The sequence below is a fragment of the Cebidichthys violaceus genome, unplaced genomic scaffold (assembly GCF_023349555.1).
Source record: "Cebidichthys violaceus isolate CVI_PGR_0920_01 unplaced genomic scaffold, fCebVio1.0.p SCAF_1, whole genome shotgun sequence".
Lineage (NCBI taxonomy): Eukaryota > Metazoa > Chordata > Actinopteri > Perciformes > Stichaeidae > Cebidichthys > Cebidichthys violaceus.
In genome coordinates, this window is record NW_027176262.1 from 24103390 (window position 1) to 24125439 (window position 22050).

General features: G+C 46.4%; 2 protein-coding genes across 2 annotated transcripts; both read right to left on the bottom strand.

The window, feature by feature from the left end:
* Positions 1 to 4833: 4833 nt before the first annotated feature.
* Positions 4834 to 8370, bottom strand: LOC137891329 (extracellular calcium-sensing receptor-like). The gene is made up of 7 exons (XM_068736289.1): positions 8110 to 8370; positions 7727 to 8016; positions 7127 to 7422; positions 6775 to 6980; positions 6424 to 6645; positions 5819 to 5942; positions 4834 to 5738 (listed from the first exon to the last, which is right to left on the bottom strand). Exons 1-7 carry the CDS (start codon positions 8368 to 8370, stop codon positions 4834 to 4836), a joined length of 2304 nt encoding a protein of 767 aa, XP_068592390.1.
* Positions 8371 to 17390: 9020 nt separating this feature from the next.
* LOC137892145 (extracellular calcium-sensing receptor-like) lies at positions 17391 to 21706 on the bottom strand. Its single transcript, XM_068737487.1, has 8 exons — positions 21402 to 21706; positions 20675 to 20969; positions 20292 to 20581; positions 19692 to 19987; positions 19340 to 19545; positions 18982 to 19203; positions 18376 to 18499; positions 17391 to 18295 (listed from the first exon to the last, which is right to left on the bottom strand). The coding sequence occupies exons 1-8, from the start codon at positions 21704 to 21706 to the stop codon at positions 17391 to 17393; spliced, it is 2643 nt and encodes an 880-aa protein (XP_068593588.1).
* Between the last annotated feature and the right edge of the window lie 344 nt (positions 21707 to 22050).

A 22050-nucleotide genomic window follows, 5' to 3' on the forward strand; every position in this document is an offset into this window, starting at 1 on the left:
CACAGGGGGTCCCTCAAGCGCCAGGGCAGGAGTGTTGGAGGTGTGGGCAGCCCAGTCACTTCCGGAGGGAGTGTCCACTGATGGAGGTGGAAAAGGTGGTTTGGGTTGCCGGCCCTCCAACACCCTCCCCTGGTCCAGCGGCGACGTACCGCGTTCTGGTAAGGATCCAGGGGGGTGTACATCAGGCAATGGTGGATACTGGCTGTACACAGTCTATGATTCACCAGAGCCTGGTTCGGCCCGGGGCATTGGTGGAGGAATTGTGGGTGAAAATTAGGTGTGTGCATGGGGATGTTCACGAGTATCCCACAGTGTCAGTAGAAATTAGATACATGGGAAAAAAACATAGTGCAAAGATTGCGGTTAGCTCCCGCCTTAAGCACACCCTAATCTTGGGGACAGATTGGCCAGGATTTAATAAATGAATGGGGCACAGTGTGGGGGTGCGTTCGCGACAGACTGGGTCATGCGGTATGTGTGGTGTGCTCAGCGGTGACGCAAGGTTGTCCGACGCTGCAGACGGGGAGGGGGAACCGGCGGAGCCTCCCGTGGAGACTCCACCGTGTCCCGAATTAAACTCCATGGAAGATTTTCCACTTGAGCAGTCTCGGGATGATACTCTACGCTCAGCCTTTGACCAAGTGATACGAATTGATGGTCAGTTGGTGCGCCCTGACGCAGCACAGTCATATCCGCACTTTTCATTGATTAGGGACAGGCTGTATAGAGTGACTCGTGACACTCAGTTAGATCAGGAAAACACCTAGTTGCTGGTGCCGAAAAGCCGTCAGGAAATTATTTTCCAGACGGCTCACTATAACCCGATGGCTGGCCACATGGGATATGAAAAAACACTGGACCGGATAATGACCCGATTTTATTGGCCAGGTATCCGGGGAGATGTGCGCCGTTGGTGCGCATCCATCCCCGGAGTGGCAATTGGTAAACCAGCCGGCCATTCCGAGGGCGCCGTTGCGTCCTCTACCATTAATGGAGGTCCCATTCGAGCGAATCGGCATGGACCTCATCGGGCCATTTCACCGGAGTGCAAGGGGATATTGCTTTGTGTTAGTCCTAGTGGATTACGCAACACGATATCCCAAGGCAGTGCCTTTGCGCAACATTTCTGCAAAAAGCTCTGTTTCAGGTCATCTCCCGAGTCGGAATCCCGAAAGAGATTCTGACTGACCAGGGCACCTCGTTCATGTCACGCACACTGAGAGCACTTTACGGATTACTGGGCATTAAATCTATTCGAACCAGTGTGTACCACCCACAGACCAATGGTCTGGTGGAGTGTCTGAATAACACTTTAAAATCCATGATCCGTAAATTTATAAACAAAGATGAACGTAATTGGGATAAATGGCTTCATCCTCTGTTGTTTGCAGTGCGGGAGGTTTCCCAGGCCTCCACGGGATTTTCTCCCTTCGAACTACTGTTTGGCAGGACACCAAGGGGGGTGCTCGACCTGAATAAAGAAAACTGGGCGGAAGGTCCGAGCACCAGGAAAAGTGAGATCCAATACGTCCTGGACCTGCGAGCAAAACTTCACACACTGGGTCGGATGTCACGTGAGAATTTGCTCCAGGCCCAGGAACGTCAACAACGGCTGTACAACAGAGGGGCCAAGTTGAGACAATTCACACCAGGAGAAAAGGTACTTGTATTGCTTCCTTCTTCCAGCTCTAAACTCCTCGCCAAGTGGCAAGGGCCCTTTGTGGTCACACGGTGAGTGGGGGATGTCGACTATGAGGTTGTGCGTTCTGACAGGGGTGGAGTTACACAGATCTACCACCTCAATCTCCTGAATGCATGGAAAGAGGCGGGGTCTGTTTCTGTGGTGTCCGCAGTGGCTGAGAGAGAGGAGCTGGAGCCCAAGGTTTCAAAATTCACCAATCCCACCTCGCTCCTTTGTGAAGGCCCTCTCTCCGGGACCCAGAGAACAGACATCGCCCAGTTGCAGAAGCAGTTTGCGGACGTGTTCACCCTACGGCCAAGACGCACAAACCTCATAGAGCACCAAATCGAGACTCCCCTGGGTGTGACGGTGCGATCACGACCCTACAGGTTACCTGAACACAAAAGAAAAATGGTTCAGAGGGAATTGGCGGCTATGCTGGAGATGGGGGTAGTAGAAGAGTCCCACAGTGCCTGGTGTAGCCCCATTGTTCTTGTGGTCAAGAAGGATGGATCTATAAGGTTCTGTGTGGACTATCGCAGGGTGAATGATGTGTCACGATTTGATGCGTACATAATGCCACGGGTCGACAAACTCCTGGACCGACTGGGCACTGCACGTTTCTTTACGACACTGGATTTGACCAAGGGCTACTGGCAGATTCCTCTGTCGCCAGAGTCCAAGGAAAAATCAGCCTTCTCCACTCCGTTTGGTTTGTACCAATTCACCACACTTCCCTTTGGGTTGTTCGGGGCCCCAGCCACATTCCAACGCCTCATGGACCGGGTGCTGTGCCAAAGTGCTGCATATGCTGCCGCCTACCTGGATGATATGATCATCCACAGCACCACCTGGGCGGAGCATGTGCAGCGGGTGGGCGCGGTGCTGGAGTCCCTGAGGCAGGCGGGGCTCACCGCCAACCCAGGGAAGTGTGCAGTTGGACGGAGGGAGGTACGGTATCTGGGGTACCACTTGGGCGGTGGGCAGGTACGTCTTAAGGTGGACAAAACCGCGACTGTCGCAGCCTGCCCACGGCCCAAGACTAAAAAAGAAGTGAGGGATTTTTTGGGGCTGGCGGATTATTACAGGTGGTTCATCCCAAACTTTGCAGAGCTCACCAGTCCCTTGACCGACCTGACTCGAAAAGATGCCTCAGATCCGGTCCAGTGGTCAGAGCAGTGCCAGCTGGCGTTTGAGAGGGTGAAACAGGCTCTCTGTGGGGAACCACTCCTTCATACGCCTAACTTCTCTATTCCTTTTACTCTGCAGACTGACGCGTCGAACAGAGGGCTGGAGGCCATTTTGTCCCAGCAGGTACGGGGGGTTGACCGCCCGGTGTTATATATCAGCCGGAAGCTGTCCGAAAGGGAGGCCAGGTACAGCACGGTGGAGGAGTGCCTGGCCATCCGGTTTGGCGGTCGACTCCCTGAGCTATTATCTCCTGGGAAGCTCATTCACCCTCTGTTCGGACTGTGCCCCGCTCCAATGGCTCCACCGTATGAAAGATACCAACGCCCGGATCACTCGGTGGTATCTGGCGTTACAGCCATTTAATTTCAAGGTGGTCCACAGATGGCCATGGCCGACTTCCTCTCCCGCTCTCAAGGGGCGGGGGGGGAGTAGGTTAGGCCAGAATGCTCCCCGGCCTAAGTCGGGCGGTGGGGGTATGTGGCGGCGAGGCGTGTGTGGGCTCAGCTGCAGAGGGGACAGAGTGAGGGAGTGGTTCAGGGAACGGGGCCGGGAAAAGACTTAATTAGGCCCAGCTGAAACGCATCCTGATTTTGGCCTCACTGCGTTGCATACCCTGCTAGTGACGGAGGCTCGAGAGGGCTCGGAGAGAGACAGACTGGTTGTGGCACAAGCAGGACGATGGAACACACCAAACTCCTGCGGCGTGTGCTCGGAGGCAAGGCAGGAGAACACACGGCCAGGTCCAGTCTGTTGATATATATAACAATAAAGAACGTTTGTGAACGCCTTTCCGAGTATGACAACATCATTGTGCTCCCAAGACACACCGGAGTAGCAAGAGAGTGTTCCACACCCATTCGGCACCACATCCAGAAATACACATATAGTTGCATACACACATTTAGAACCTAAAGAGAGGTAAAATAGTGTCTCTGACAGTTTTGTGGAAACCTCACGGTGTCAACAGAAACACAACTGATCACACAAACCAGTTGCTCGGGTGAATTCCATACAAACTGGTTGGCTGTTCACTTTTTTACACACATTATGGCAGATGTACGTAGGCCATGGAATTCTCTCCACAGAGTGGGAGGCACACAAGCTTTCTTCTGTATTACATCTCTGGTTGCATTTGTAGTTATTTTTCCTTTTGTGTGGTGGGAGCTCAAAGTAGCACGCAAACACTATGCCAATACCACCATGACAATGGTGTAAATAAACAAGTGAAATGAACAGAACAAGACAACTTTGAATCATGTGAAGACTTTATTATTTTCTTTTGATTTGTGAGACAAAGTAACACAAATTCATATTATTATTTTGTACTTTATTTATTCACTTTCTTCTATTTTTTTAGAACTTGATGAAATCATATTTGTGAAATAGGAAAAAAAACATTTTTAAAGGATTTTCACAAAAAAAACATTACAATTATTAAAAAGTTTAATGTACAAAAACCTAAAATGTAAATATTTAAACAAGGTGAAAACTGAATGTTTTATCATGAACTTCACACTGAACGTTGCTATTGAAGCATAATCTAGTGTTGTGTCTTTGTTGTATCCTTACCTAAAACACAGGCTGATTGTATACATGCAGTTCTGAAATTGATCACAGATTGGAGTATTAATGTATGAACTGCACATAGGTAAGCTGCAGGTGATGAGAATCAGGTGTGTAGAACAGTTCTTTGACTGTGTCAACGTGTTTTAGTGAGAGCTTAACTGGCATGCTTAGATTCTCAATTTGATGAATTGAAACAGAGAATGAATTTGGACAATGCTGCTATTTACATGATGCCAGTGAGCATTGATGTGAAACTGTACCAACTGGACATTGTTTTATTTCTAGCCAAAAATACACATGTGACAAATTCTCCCTGCTTGCCCTCTGTGGTTTATGTATTTTTATTAAAAGTCCCTTCAACTGCCATCTTTGTTTTTTCAAAGAGTCTGATTTTTTTAGAATTGGCTTTTGTTCATTAAATGTTTCTTGGTGTTTTTCTCTGGCTTAAACAATATGATGAAACACTTTGGAGCAAATATACACAATATGAGTCCAAAACTGGAGGCCAGAATGGCAAATATCTCCACAGCCACAGTAAATTTACCAGGAGAGCTGACATATGCTGGGATAAAGGTGACCCAGACTGCACAGAATATCAGCATGCTGAAGGTTATCAGCTTGGCTTCATTAAAATTGTCAGGCAGTTTCCGGGCTAGGACAGCTAACACAAAGCAAAAGACAGCCAGCAGGCCGATGTACCCGAGCACAGCCCAGAACCCAATGGCTGAGCCTAATGCACACTCCAGGATGATTCTCTCCTTGTATGTGGTTAGGTTTTTCATTGGAAAAGGAGGACTAAGAACCAACCAAAGAGTACATATTACAACTTGAATGGATGTGAAAGACACCACAGTCATTCTTTGCTGTGGAGGACCAAACCATTTCATGACATTACGACCTGGGAGAGTGGCTTTGAATGCCATTAACACTACTATTGTTTTTCCAAGAACACAAGACATACAGAGGACGAAGGTGATCCCAAAAGCTGTGTGGCGCAGCATGCAGGACCACTCAGAGGGTTCTCCAATGAAAGTTAATGAACATAAGAAACAGAGAGTCAGAGAGAAGAGCAGCAGGAAGCTCAGCTCAGAGTTGTTGGCCCTGACAATCGGGGAAGTCCTGTGGCGATGGAACACAGCCGCTGTTATAATGGTAAGACAGGCACCACCAACTGAGAATGCAGCCAGGATGATTCCAAGGGCCTCATTGAAGGAAAGAAACTCTACAGGCTTGGGGAGACAAGTGTCTCTCTTTGCATTAGGCCAAAATTCCTTGGAGCAAGAGAAACAATCAGGGGAATCTGAAAAAATAAAACAAAAATTTCTTTTAGCTGTTGATATTTGATGTTGTCCAGTAGATATGCAGTAGGAAAAACAATACCTGTAGCATTGCTAATCTCTCCCTCAGGACACGGTATACAATCATAACAGCAGAAGGGTTTTCCTTTCTGCAGCACTTTACGGGTTCCTGGAAGACAGCTATCAGAGCACACTGACACAGGCACCTGGCACATAGACACAAACAAATTCACACATGTTCAGGTGTGCTTCGAAGCGCCGATGATTAAAGGATAGGTTCAGATCTGTCTAAAATCAATACTTGCATGTCAATATGTGTATTGTGTACATGTGTTTTGTCAATGCAGCTGCTGGTGGAAAAAGTCCACAGTTGTATAAAAAATGTGTTCTAAAGTTCAACTAAAGCCAAAATGAGGCTTCAGCAGTCTGGCTTGGACAAAGCAAGTGGTTATTATTCAAAGTTTGTGTTTTTGGACAAAGTCACATTTTGTATTATTATTCCTCTGCCGCAACTCAGCAAGGGAACTCTTTTGTTGAAACTATTACGTGTGATGTGAGACTGAAAATGCTGTAACTTTAGAACAGATCTCTTCACAGCCATTATAGACTGGAGGGACAGGGACCAAGAACACTTATCACCTAATTTTAAATTGGAATATGTTACAATATTCATTTTGGGCTCCCTACTTCTGTTCCACCCTCCACCCAGGTGAGGTTCCTGTTGATTTGGAATTCCTGGCCCACTGGCAGTGATGCATCGTAGTGCCCTACTGTCACTAACTCAATGTAGCCAGTCTCAGTTGTTTGCCAATTAACCAGCTCATATGTGGCCACAGGATCCCCGTTGGCATCAAATGACACATCATAACCATTTTGGGAAAAATTCACATTTTTCAGCTGAGTGAGAACCTGTGAGAATGAAGTAACGGAAGACAATGAGGAAGCGATTAGAAACCATGTAAGATCAAATTAATATATCATTTAAGAAAAGGTGGCAAAAAAGGACATAGTGGTGTTGACATATTTCTTTTGACTCACCTGTTTGGACTCTATGCTGGTGAATTTGTCACATTGAGTTATAGAGTGTGTTTCCTGACACATTGCATTATGAATGGCATGTGCTATTGCATAAACAGCCTTGTACACCATGTTAGTGATTCGGAGCTGAGATGTGTCAGTGTACGGGCTCTGGATCGTCTCTATGTCTTCAGTTCCATCGCACGCACTTTTTTCTGTGGCTGATCCTAAAAACACACAAAGACAGGAAGGTGTTGTATGTAAAATGTTCCTGTTTAGTTTCATTGAATCAACTGACTGAATAAAAAAACACAATTCAGACAAAGACCCATCTGTGAGTCAGTTATGTTAAAGATCAGCCAAACTTTCTCACGTTGTCCCAGACTGCAGTTGAATTCATCCTCCCAGAACTCAGTAAGCACTGGAGAGGCAGCCACTTCAGAGGGAGAGAGATCCAGCAGAAAGTCTCTCAGACCAGGGATGACAGATTGCTCAATGCCAAATCCAATTGTTCCAGCACAGAAGCTGAACCTCAGCATGTCTGGGTCAGTTACCCAGGACTCACTGCCTATCCACTGGCGAGGTGGAGAGGGCTTGAGTGACAGCTCCTCCAGCAGAATACTCAAGTCTCCAGGAGGTGCAAATACCACAACAACCACAGCTGTCGACCTGGAGAGAAATTACTCTTCTTTGTATTATACCAATAAAAACAAAATATATTACAACATATTTGTACATATGTATGGATATAGTTAAAACAGTTTTTGGTCTCACTGAGTATTTTCATAATAAAGATCTTTAACAAATATGGGATAAATACAGGTGACCGAAAAAAAAGATACATTTCTAATGTGCCTCTAAGATGACAAAATATTCTTCTATCTTATATTTACAGAACATTGATGTGGATTTGTGTGCAGAAGGTCAGTATGAGCACAGGGAACAAAAGCACATAATCAGTGAACGTAGAAACCTGCGGATAATGTCAGCTACTCTCTGGATCCTGCTACGTGGGTGGGTCCGATAGAAAGATTCGGAGTATTCCACACAGATCCCCTCTTTGTGCGCTGCGTCCAGGAAAGACGCCATGCCATTGTTTCCATAATCCGAATCCGATCGGATGGCACCTATCCAAGTCCAACCAAAGTGTTTTACCAGTTTGGCCAGCGCGTCAGCCTGGAACTGATCACTGGGGATTGTTCTGAAGAAAGTCGGGTACTGCTGCTTATCGGACAGGCATGCACAAGTGGCAAAGTAACTCACCTAAATGAATACAACAGTGTAATTGTTTAAGAGGTCGGGCACAAATTAGCACTCATCTATTAAACACAGTTTGCAGAAATTAAAAATATTTACTTGAGGAATGTGAAAGGGCTCGATGATGCGCGACATGCTGATGGATCGTGTGGATCCAGACTCACCAACAATGGCCATCACCGTACCAGATTGTGAGCAATTGTCACCTTTGTAAAACACTGGGTCCAGGCCGCTTGATAGCTGGAATGCCACATGCACCGCCACAGGCACAGCCGAGCACGAGTCATATATTTGATAACCAAGTTTGATGCCGGGCAGCAGCTCTGTGCTGTTGTTAATCTCCTCGATGGCGAAGATCATTGCGCGTAAAAAGCGCAGGTCACGGGATTTAATGCTGTACATGGACAAACACAAATACACACACACACAAACACACACACACACACACACACACATACACACACATGCACACATACTGTTTAAATATGTCCTACATATGGGGACAATACACAATTTTAGCAGAAACACATAATTCGGGAGAACTGAAGACAAAAAACACGGAATAGGATAACAGTCCCAAATGCACAATATGCACAGATTAACCATACTTAAATTGTAGTGTTCATAATGTTTTCAGTTAACAAATACAAAAAATATACTCCAATTCTCTACTACTTTGTGAATATAATACGTACTTTCTTATGGCAAAATATTAATGCATTACAATTCAAATAAAAGTATAAACATTTCCATCCCACAGAGTAACATCCTCTTAGCCCCCACATCTCCCTCTTACTAACCTCCCTGAGCATCTTATTGGATCAGGCTTGGTGGTGTAGTTATGCTTCACTGTGTGCATGTAGTAATGTATGGAGAAAACACCACCAATAACGTAGTCACCATCCATTGAGAATGCAGGTAGACGAGTGGTACCCTGGAGCATGCATTTAACCGATGAAGCCTCAATGCTGACCTTAACACCAGTCCTCTCCTCTGTAAGCCCAGCCCTTTGTTTCACACCATCCCCAGAACCATTCAAGGCAAGAGCTGAGTTCAGCTCACACAAACCCAACGACAGGATCAGACCAATAAAGAGAGCTGCCATCTCCACCCCTCAACTGTCCTCATGTGGGCATACTGTGTTTTCACAACTTAATATAGATTTTCAGATTGAAGCTTCCCTCCGACAGAACGTCAGCTTACTGTACGTCAGAGAGAGGATGCTCTTACACAATGGTCTTTGATTAACTCTTGTGCAAGTCTTTTTTGTGAACTGTGTGTACAATATAAACTGCATTGAGTGTCCATGTTTCTTCTCTGTTCTTTTAAAGTTATCATTGTAAACACTGTAATGGAAAAAATATGTTTTTAGTATCATGAAATGTTTTAAAAGATGTACAACTGAAAGGGAAAGTGAGGAACACAAACACTGACAAAACACAGCAGTCCTGGAGAAGCAGTTAATCAGTTTATGAACCCAGTGTCCTGTTTCTCATGGCTGATCACACACTCCCACTTCAGAAAGAGAAAGTGAAGACACAGTGTCTTCTTTGTCTGTATGGCAAGTTTGAGACAGACCTTAAAACCGTGACTGACTCTCAGTTAACGCACCTGGCATGTGTCTAGATAAGAACGATAGCCAGTATATGAAAACATCTGCTCCCTGTCTATGATTTATCCCAAGGCGTGAACTCATGTATGCATAAAATGGTTTGGTATCTTGTACGATGTTGAAGTTTTCACCACAGACACTGACTGAAGTGGCTGTGGTGCATTTTTCCCTTGCAAATGAAATAAACAGATGGCAAACCAGTTCTACATCACACACTGATTGCAGAACTGTTGGAATCAATTTTGTTACCAACTGACATTGCAGTATGTAAATGTGCTGCACACACATCTAACACTGATGACATTTCAAAATGAAATGCTTGTGCAGATGCTGCTGCAAAAGCTGCTGCAAAAGCTGCTGCACAGCTACCTCTTCACATTTCTGCTGCTGACAAAATCCACTCATTTGTTACAGTCTGTCACAACTTCAGCCAGGCTTTAGTTTTTCATTTGTCTGTCTCCTGTTTTGCCACACTAACTCTCATGTCATTTCAGAATCTGCCACTCCCCCCCGCTCTGCACTAATTGCTGATTTCATTTCACCTGGCCTGCCCCACCTCCATACTCACCTGCTCCTCATCAGCAATCAGCCCCTCAGTGTATATGTACCGGTCCATTTCCCTCAGTTCTCTGCCAGATTGTCTAGTGTGTTTCCCTTGCTATCCAGCAACCTGTCATTCCGATTCTGATCCTGATTATTTGTGTATTGACCTACCTTTTTGGACTTTGGACCTTCCCTTTTGCCTGCTCCCACTGGATTTGTTTGCCACGCAGGTTACTACCTGGTTTGACATCTGCTGGTTATTAAACCCGGTTTCTACACCTGAACTGTTTTCTGTGTCGTGCTATTGGGTTCTTGTCTGTCGTTTTGTGATACCTGACAGTACAATCTGGCCAAAAATGAACCCAGCCGACATGGAGAAAATAAGGCAGGAAATGGCAGCACAAGCTGCCGCCCTACACCATCATGAGAAGCAATTCACCGCTATGGCGACGGCTCTCCAGGAGACTTCTGCACGCCACAACCAACATTTGGAGGCTCTGAGCAATCAGCTTCAGCAGCTCATACAGCCCAGACAAACGCCAGCGGTTTCACCACCCACCAGTCCTTCTGTTCCCACTGTTCTGGGTCCAGAACCCCGCTTAAGTGCTCTGGAGCGCTTTTCTGGAGCTCCAGGTACCTGCCGCTCTTTTCTGACTTTGTGCAAATTGACTTTTGAACTTCAGCCTCTCACATATCCCACTGAGAGGTCAAAAGTGGCTTTCATAATCACCCAGCTTACTGGGCGGGCTCGGGACTGGGGCACCGCTGAGTGGGAGAAGCAGTCGGCTTTCTGTTCTTCTGTGACTGCCTTCTCTGAGGGTCTTCGGAAGGTGTTCGATCATGCTACCCCTGGTCGAGAGGCTGCTCGTGGACTGTTAAACCTGGTTCAGGGGAACCGGAGAGTGACTGATTATTCCATTGAGTTCCGGACACTTGCTGCGGAGAGTGACTGGAACGCTTCCTCCCTGACTGACGCTTTCTACAACGGCCTTTCTGATGGCATCAAGGATGAGCTGGCGGCTCGGGATCCTCCGACTGATTTGGACACGCTCGTCGCCACGGCCATCCGCATTGACGGGCGTCTCCAAGAAAGGAGACGAGAGAGAGCGCTGATCAGTAATCCCCGGAGCCTTCCATGTCCTCCATCGTCGCCTCCCACTTCAATGTTTTCTCCTCCCGCCGGTGCCTCTGGAGACCCGGTTGAACCCATGCAACTTGGCCGGACCAGGCTGTCAGCGGCTGAACGACAGCGGCGCCAAAGGGAGAACTGCTGCATGTACTGTGGGCAGGGAGGCCATTATGTGTCTTCCTGTCCTGTAAAAGACAGGGCTCACCAGGAATCCAGAGGGTGCTGGTGAGCCATATCATGAACTCTGAAATGCCCTCTCGTCCACTACTTCATGCCCAGCTCAACTGTAATGGACAATCACACGCTGTCTCTGTCCTCATTGACTCCGGGGCCGATGCCAACCTTCTGGATCGTGGTCTTGCCATGCAACTGGGTATTAACCAGGAACCCTTGGTCGAGCTTATCAAGGCGACTGCTCTGGATGGGCGCCTCCTCTGCACAGTAACCCACCGCACTGTTCCTCTTCATCTGGGCATATCGGGTAACCACACTGAATCACTTACCTTTCACCTGATAAATACTCCTCGGCACCCAATCATCCTGGGGTTTCCTTGGTTAATAAAACATAATCCACATATTGACTGGGGGACTGGTTCAATTCTACAATGGAGTGAACATTGTCATGCGGTCTGTCTGAAATCTGCTTTGCTACCTGCCTTCAACACCTCTTCCTCTAATGAGCTCCCAGATCTCTCAGGTGTCCCATCCGAGTACTATGACTTAAGGGAGGTGTTCAACAAAGTACGGGCCACATCGCTTCCCCCACACCGCCCGTACGATTGTGCCATTGACCTCCTCCCTGGCTCATCACCGCCAAGGGGGAGACTCTTTTCTCTGTCAGCCCCTGAAACCAAGGCCATGGACGACTACATTAACAACTCACTGGCAGCAGGCATCATCCGTCCCTCTTCATCCCCTGCTGGAGCCGGATTTTTCTTTGTGGATAAGAAGGACAAATCCCTCCGACCCTGCATCGATTACCGCGGTCTGAATGATATCACCATTAAAAACCGGTACCCCCTCCCACTCATCTCTTCTGCATTTGAACTGTTACAAGGGTCTTCTGTGTTTACCAAGCTTGATCTCAGGAATGCCTATCACCTTGTTCGCATCCGGGAGGGGGATGAGTGGAAGACGGCGTTCAACACCCCTAGAGGCCACTATGAGTACCTGGTTATGCCTTTCGGACTCACTAATGCTCCTGCAATATTCCAAGCCTTAGTAAACGATGTGCTCCGGGATTTTCTCAATGTGTTTGTGTTTGTATATCTTGACGATATCCTCATCTTTTCAAAGACTGAACGGGAACATGTGCAGCATGTCCGCAGTGTTCTCCAGAGACTCCTAGAGAACCAGCTGTTTGTGAAAGTGGAGAAGTCTGAGTTCCATGCCACTGAGGTGTCGTTCCTGGGATACATCATTTCAGTTGGACGTATTCATATGGATCCCACCAAGGTTAAAGCAGTGGCGGATTGGCCGGTTCCCACCACTCGGAAGAAGCTTCAACAGTTCCTTGGGTTTGCCAATTTCTATCGTAGGTTTATCCGCAACTATAGTTCTGTGGCAGCTCCCCTGACAGCCCTCACCTCCCAGAAGATAGCCTTCCAATGGTCCCCTGCTGCAGAAAGGAGGTTCAAGGAGTTAAAATCACGGTTCTCTTCTGCTCCCATTCTCATCTTTCCAGATCCTGAACACCAGTTTGTTGTGGAAGTGGATGCGTCAGACTCTGGGGTGGGGGCAGTCCTGTCTCAGCGGTCAGCTGAGGACCAAAAGTTACACCCATGTGCTTTTTTCTCCCGCAAGTTGTCCCCAGCAGAAAGGAATTACGACGTCGGAAACCGGGAGTTACTGGCTGTCAAACTGGCTCTCGAGGAGTGGAGGCACTGGTTGGAGGGGGCAAAGCATCCGTTTGTGGTGTGGACAGACCACAAAAACCTGGAGTACATCCGGTCAGCCAAACGGTTGAACTCCCGTCAGGCCAGATGGGCATTATTCTTTAATCGTTTTGATTTTACCCTGTCTTATCGCCCAGGTACAAGGAACGTCAAACCAGATGCCCTGTCCCGTCAGTTCCAGTCAGACAACTGTCCCACACAGCCTGAGAGTATCCTCCCCACTAAGGTGGTCATCGGCGCAGTTACCTGGGACATTGTGGACAAGGTAAAACAGTCCCAGGCCAACCACCCGGCTCCCAGTGCCTGCCCTGATGATCGTCTGTATGTGCCTGTGAGTCTCCGCTCTCAGGTCCTCCAGTGGGGACATTCTTCTCGCCTTGCCTGTCACCCAGGGGTTAGGCGCACCCTAGCTCTGCTAAAGCAACGTTTCTGGTGGGCTTCCATTGAAGAGGACACCAAGGAGTTTATCGCCGCTTGCCAGATTTGTGCTCAGCACAAGACTGCTCGCCATGCCCCTTCTGGTCTTCTTCAGCCACTGCCTATTCCTCATCGTCCATGGTCCCATGTCTCACTTGACTTTGTCACCGGACTGCCTCCCTCAGAGGGTAACACCACCATTCTGACTATTGTGGACAGATTTTCTAAGTCTGCTCAGTTTGTTCCGTTGCCTAAATTACCATCTGCCAAAGAAACAGCTGAACTTATGTTACATCATGTTTTCCGTCTGCACGGCCTCCCCTGTGATATTGTCTCAGACCGGGGGCCACAGTTCACTTCTCGTTTCTGGACAGAGTTTTGCCAGCTGTTGGGGGCCACGGTCAGCCTATCCTCTGGGTTCCATCCTCAATCCAACGGACAGACGGAACGGATGAACCAGGAAATGGAGACTGCCTTGCGTTGCATTGCATCCCAGACACCAACCTCCTGGTCCAAACAGCTTCTGTGGGTGGAGTATGCTCACAATACGCTTCCAAGCTCAGCAACAGGGCTTTCTCCTTTCCAGTGCTCTCGGGGATATCAACCTCCACTGTTCCCGGAGCAGGAGCGAGAGGCCAGGGTCCCATCTGTCCAGGCGTTCATCCAGCGCTGTCGGCGCACCTGGTGGCGGGCCCGTTCTGCTCTCCTGCGTTCGTCCAACCGGTACCAGAGAAATGCCAACCGCCGTCGGATCCCTGCACCCTGCTACACTCCTGGTCAGAAGGTTTGGCTGTCCACACATGACCTCCCACTCCGGGTAGAGTCTAGGAAGTTGGCCCCAAGGTTTGTGGGCCCGTTCTCCATCACTAAGGTCATCAACCCTGCTGCAGTCCGTCTCCGCCTTCCTCGCTCCATGAGAATTCATCCCACCTTTCATGTCTCCAAGATCAAACCCGTAAAGGAGAGCCAGCTCCAGCCCTCCTCCAGACCCCCGCCACCCCCCCGGCTCATTGACGGGGGTCCTGCTTACTCTGTCCATCGTCTCATCAAGTCACGACCGCGGGGAAGGGGTTTTCAATACCTGGTCGATTGGGAGGGTTATGGCCCTGAGGAGCGCTCATGGGTTCCAGCTCGTAACATCTTGGACCCTGACCTCATCTCAGCTTTCCATAGGGACCATCCTGACCAGCCCGGTGGGACGTCAGGAGCCGTCCCTAGAAGGGGGGGTTCTGTCACAACTTCAGCCAGGCTTTAGTTTTTCATTTGTCTGTCTCCTGTTTTGCCACACTAACTCTCATGTCATTTCAGAATCTGCCACTCCCCCCCGCTCTGCACTAATTGCTGATTTCATTTCACCTGGCCTGCCCCACCTCCATACTCACCTGCTCCTCATCAGCAATCAGCCCCTCAGTGTATATGTACCGGTCCATTTCCCTCAGTTCTCTGCCAGATTGTCTAGTGTGTTTCCCTTGCTATCCAGCAACCTGTCATTCCGATTCTGATCCTGATTATTTGTGTATTGACCTACCTTTTTGGACTTTGGACCTTCCCTTTTGCCTGCTCCCACTGGATTTGTTTGCCACGCAGGTTACTACCTGGTTTGACATCTGCTGGTTATTAAACCCGGTTTCTACACCTGAACTGTTTTCTGTGTCGTGCTATTGGGTTCTTGTCTGTCGTTTTGTGATACCTGACACAGTCCCTTCTTCTCTTTCAGCCATGCAGTCACTCTCCACATTAGATGAGAGGCGCCTTTGGGCCTCAGCTGGCTGCAAGTTCACTGACGGACTGTGGTTTGGCCCTGACAGCAAACCTTGTTTGCCTAAAAATGTCTTTTCTCACTATGCCAAATTAAGACACGGTTTAGACCATGTGTCAAAAGGGGGAATGTTAATTGCACTTAGTGAGACTTGGTTTACAAAAGGGTTTTGCAGAATATGCACAGAAATACTGCCAAGCATGTATAACTTAGGCAGACCGGTACCAGTAACACAGCAAGCTGCACACCCACCACCAGCACGTCCGTTTGAACACGTCATTTCCCCCCGGTGACACCCAAGTGGAGACGCGCATCGCTGCATGTTTGTCCTGACATCTCGAAGTGGATGACGACACACCACCTCAATCTCAACCTAGACAAAACTGAGCTACTGTTCCTCCCGGGGAAGGGTTGCCCCCACCGGGACCTGTTAATCACCATTGATGATACCGTGGTGATGCCAACTCGGACTGCGAGGAACCTGGGTGTGACCCTGGATGACCAACTGTCATTCTCGGCAAACATTTCATCCGTTACACGCTCCTGCAGATTCCTGCTCTACAACATCAGGAGGATTCGTCCCTTTCTCACTGACGAGACGGCGCAGGTTCTCATCCAGGCTCTTGTCATCTCCCGCCTGGACTACTGCAACTCTCTACTCGCCGGAGCCCCAGCATCGGCCATCAGACCTCTGGAGCTTGTCCAGAAAGCCGCAGCTCGCCTGGTGTTCAATCGCCCCAAGTTCTCCCACACAACTTCCTTTCTCCGTTCTCTACACTGGCTCCCTGTAGGAGCTCGCATCCAGTTTAAGACTCTGGTGCTAGCCTACAGGGCAGTGAAAGGAACAGCTCCTTCGTATCTCCAGGACATGATCAAGCCCTAAACCCCCGCCCGACCACTTCGCTCTGCTGCCTCGGGGCGATTGGTCGCCCCGTCGCTCAGAGGTCCTGGCGGCCGATCGACCCGGTCACGGCTGTTTTCTGTCCTGGCCCCACAGTGGTGGAATGAACTTCCCACTGACGTCAGGACAGCAGAGTCGCTGCCCATCTTTCGGCGCAGGCTGAAAACCCACCTCTTCAGGAAGTGCTACCCTGAGCCTTCCACTTAGCACTTATTGTATTCATACTAGCTTGTTGCACTTATTGTATTCGTATTACTTATAGCACTAACTGTTTTTCTTGTTTCTGCATTGTACTTTGGCTCTGAGTTATGCTCTGCTTCATGCTCTTAGATGCTTGTTTGGAAAAAGTAATGTACTTATGACTTCTGGTGACTAGTAGTTCTTTTGATTACCAATGTTGAATGCACTTATTGTAAGTCGCTTTGGATAAAAGCGTCTGCTAAATGACTGTAATGTAATGTAAAGTAACAAACATTTATATTAATATTTTATACTTTATTTATTCATGTTCTATATTTTCAGAATTTGATAAAATATTTGTGAAATAGGAAAAAAACATTTTTAAAGGATTTTCACAAAACAACATTACAATTATTAAAACATTCAATGTACAAATACTTAAAATGTAAATATTTAAACAAGGTGAAAACTGAATGTTTTATCATGAACTTCACACTGAACGTTGCTATTGGAGCATAATCTAATGTTGTGTCTTTATTGTATCCTAACCTAAAACACAGGGTGATTGTATACATGCAGTTCTGACATTGATCACAGATTGGAGTATTAATGTATGTAGTGCACATAGGTAAGCTGCAGGTAATGAGAATCAGGTGTGTAGAACAGTTCTTTGACTGTGTCAACGTGTTTTAGTGAGAGCTTAACTGGCATGCTTAGATTCTCAATTTGATGAATTGAAACAGAGAATGAATTTGGACAATGCTGCTATTTACATTATGCCAGTGAGCATTGATGTGAAACTGTAACAACTGGACATTGGTTTATTTCTAGGCAAGAATACACATGTGAGACAAATTCTCCCTGTTTGCCCTTTGTGGTTTATGTATTTTTATTAAAAGTCCCTTCAACTGCCATCTTTGTTTTTGCAAAAAGTCCGATTTTTTTTAGAATTGGCTTTTGTTCATTAAATGTTTCTTGGTGTTTTTCTCTGGCTTAAACAATATGATGAAACACTTTGGAGCAAATATACACAATATGAGTCCAAAACTGGAGGCCAGAATGGCAAATATCTCCACAGCCACAGTAAATTTACCAGGAGAGCTGACATATGCTGGGATAAAGGTGACCCAGACTGCACAGAATATCAGCATGCTGAAGGTTATCAGCTTGGCTTCGTTAAAATTGTCAGGTAGTTTCCGGGCTAGGACAGCTAACACAAAGCAAAAGACAGCCAGCAGGCCGATGTACCCGAGCACAGCCCAGAACCCAATGGCTGAGCCTAAAGCACACTCCAGGATGATTCTCTCCTTGTATGTGGTTAGGTTTTTCTTTGGAAAAGGAGGACTAAGAACCAACCAAAGAGTACATATTACAACTTGAATGGATGTGAAAGACACCACAGTCATTCTTTGCTGTGGAGGACCAAACCATTTCATGACATTACGACCTGGGAGAGTGGCTTTGAATGCCATTAACACTACTATTGTTTTTCCAAGAACACAAGACATACAGAGGACAAAGGTGATTCCAAAAGCTGTGTGGCGCAGCATGCAGGACCACTCAGAGGGTTCTCCAATGAAAGTTAATGAACATAAGAAACAGAGAGTCAGAGAGAAGAGCAGCAGGAAGCTCAGCTCAGAGTTGTTGGCCCTGACAATCGGGGAAGTCCTGTGGCGATGGAACACAGCCGCTGTTATAATGGTAAGACAGGCACCACCAACTGAGAATGCAGCCAGGATGATTCCTAGGCTCTCATTGAAGGAAAGAAACTCTACAGGCTTGGGGAGACAAGTGTCTCTCTTTGCATTAGGCCAAAATTCCTTGGAGCAATGGAAACAATCAGGGGAATCTGAAAAAATGAAACAAAAATGTCTTTTAGCTGTTGATATTTGATGTTGTCCAGTAGATATGCAGTAGGAAAAACAATACCTGTAGCATTGCTAATCTCTCCCTCAGGACACGGTATACAATCATAACAGCAGATGGGTTTTCCTTTCTGCAGCACTTTACGGGTTCCTGGAGGACAGTTATCAGAGCACACTGACATAGGCACCTGGCATATAGACACAAACAAATTCACACGTGTTCAGGTGTGCTTCAAAGCGCCAAGGATTAAAGGATAGGTTCAGATCTGTCTAAAAACAATACTTGCATGTCAATATGTGTATTGTGTACATGTTTTTTTGTCAATGCAGCTGCTGGTGGAAAAAGTCCACAGTTGTGTAAAAAATGTGTTCTAAAGTTCAACTAAAGCCAAAATGAGGCTTCAGCAGTCTGGCTTGGACAAAGCAAGTGGTTATTTTTCAAAGTATGTGTTTTTGGACAAAGTCACATTTTGTATTATTATTCCTCTGCCGCAACTCAGCAAGGGAACTCTTTTGTTGAAACTATTACGTGTGATGTGAGACTGAAAATGCTGTAACTTTAGAACAGATCTCTTCACAGCCAGTATTGACTGGAGGAACAGGGACCAAGAACACTTATCACCTAATTTTAAATTGGAATATGTTACAATATTCATTTTGGGCTCCCTACTTGTGTGCCACCCTCCACCCAGGTGAGGTTCTTGTTGATTTGGAATTCCTGGCCCACTGGCAGTGATGCATCGTAGTGCCCTACTGTCACCAACTCAATGTAGCCAGTCTCAGTTGTTTGCCAATTAACCAGCTCATATGTGGCCACAGGATCCCCGTTGGCATCAAATGACACATCATAACCATTTTGGGAAAAATTCACATTTTTCAGCTGAGTGAGAACCTGTGAGGATGAAGTAACGGAAGACAATGAGGAAGAGATTTGAAACCATGTAAGATCAAATTAATATATCATTTAAAAAAAGGTACACTATGGCAAAAAAGGACATAGTGGTGTTGACATATTTCTTTTGACTGACCTGTTTGGACTCTATGCTGGTGAATTTGTCACATTGAGTTATAGAGTGTGTTTCCTGACACATTGCATTATGAATGGCATGTGCTATTGCATAAACAGCCTTGTACACCATGTTACTGATTCGGAGCTGAGATGTGTCAGTGTACGGGCTCTGGATCGTCTTTATGTCTTCAGTTCCATCGCACGCACTTTTTTCTGTGGCTGATCCTAAAAACACACAAAGACAGGAAGGTGTTGTATGTATAATGTTCTTGTTTAGTTTCATTGAATCAACTGACTGAATAAAAAAACACAAGTCAGACAAAGACCCATCTGTGAGTCAGTTATGTTAAAGATCAGCCAAACTTTCTCACTTTGTCCCAGCCTGCAATTGAATTCATCCTCCCAGAACTCAGTAAGCACTGGAGAGGCAGCCACTTTAGAGGGAGAGAGATCCAGCAGGAAGTTTCTCAGACCAGGAATGACAGATTGCTCAATGCCAAATCCAATTGTTCCAGCACAGAAGCTGAACCTCAGCATGTCTGGGTCAGTTACCCAGGACTCAGTGCCTATCCACTGGCGAGGTGGAGAGGGCTTGAGTGACAGCTCCTCCAGAAGAACACTCAAGTCTCCAGGAGGTGCAAATGCCACAACAACCACAGCTGTCGACCTGGAGAGAAATTACTCTGCTTTGTATTATACCAATAAAAACAAAATATATTACAAAATATTTGTACATATGTATGGATATAGTTAAAACAGTTTTTGGTCTCACTGAGTATTTCATAATAAAGATCATTAACAAATATGAGATAAATACAGGTGACCGAAAAAAAGAGATACATTTCTAATGTGCATCTAAGATGACAAAATATTCTTCTATCTTATATTTACAGAACATTGATGTGGATTTGTGTGCAGAAGGTCAGTATGATCACAGGGAACAAAAGCACATAATCAGTGAACGTAGAAACCTGCGGATAATGTCAGCTACTCTCTGGATCCTGCTACGTGGGTGGGTCCGATAGAAAGATTCGGAGTATTCCACACAGATCCCCTCTTTGTGCGCTGCGTCAAGGAAAGACGCCATGCCATTGTTTCCATAATCCGAATCCGATCGGATGGCACCTATCCAAGTCCAACCAAAGTGTTTTACCAGTTTGGCCAGTGCACCAGCCTGGAACTGATCACTGGGGATTGTTCTGAAGAAAGTCGGGTACTGCTGCTTATCGGACAGGCATGCACAAGTGGCAAAGTGGCTCACCTAAATGAATACAACAGTGTAATTAATTAAGAGGACGGGCACAAATTAACACTCATCTATTAAACACAGTTTGCAGAAATTAAAAATATTTACTTGAGGAATGTTAAAGGGCCCGATGATGCGCGACATGCTGATGGATTGTGTGGATCCAGAATCACCAACAATGGCAATCACCGTACCAGATTGTGAGCAATTGTCACCTTTGTAAAACACTGGGTCCAGGCCGCTTGATAGCTGGAATGCCACATGCACCGTCACAGGCACAGCGGCGCACGAGTCATAAATCTGATAACCGAGTTTGATGCCCGGCAGCAGCTCCGTGCTGTTGTTAATCTCCTCGATGGCGAAGATTATTGTGCGTGAAAAGCGCAGTTGACGGGATTTAATGCTGTACAGGGACAAACACACATACACACACACACACACACACACACACATACACACACAAACAGACAGTTGAGTAACTGTTTAAAAATGGCCTACATATGGGGACAATACACAATTTGACGATAAAACACATAATACGGGAGAACTGAACGCCAACAAGCACAACACGGAATAAGACATCAGTCCCAAATGCACAATAATCCTAACGCTCGGATTAATGATAGTTAGCCATATTAAACTCTAATTTTACTTTCCACAATGTTTTCAGTTAACAAATACAAAAATTATACTCCAATTCTCTTCTATTTTGTAAATATAATACATACTTTTTTTATGGCAAAATACTAATGCATTACAATTCAAATAAAAGTAAAAACATTTCCATCCCCACAGAGTAACATCTTCTTAGCCCCCACATCTCCCTCTTACTGACCTCCCTGAGCATCTTATTGGCTCAGGCATGGTGGTGTAGTTATGCTTCACTGTGTGCCAATAGAGGTGTATCGGCAAAACACCACCAATAACGTAGTCACCATCCATTGAGAAGGCAGGCAGACGAGTGGTACCCTGGAGCTTGCATTTAACCGATGAAGCCTCAGTGCTGACCCCAACACCAGTCCTCTCCTCTGTAAGCCCAGCCCTTTGTTTCACACCATCCCCAGAACCATTCAAGGCAAGAGCTGAGTTCAGCTCACACAAACCCAGCGACAGAGTCAGACCAATAAAGAGAGCTGACATCTCCACCCTCAACTGTCCTCATGTGGGCATACTGTGTTTTCACAGCTTAATATAGATTTTCAGATTGAAGCTTCCCTCCGACAGTACGTCAGCTTACTGTACGTCAGAGAGAGGATGCTCTTAATTCTTGTCCAAGTCTTTTTTGTGAACTGTGTGTACAATATAAACTGCATAAAGTGTCCATGTTTATTTTCTGTTCTTTTAAAGTTATCATTGTAAAAACTGAAATGGAAAAAATATATTTTTAGCATTATGAAATGTTTTAAAAGATGTACAACTGAAAGGGAAAGTGAGGAAACAAACACTGACAAAACACAGCAGTCCTGGAGAAGCAGTCAATCAGT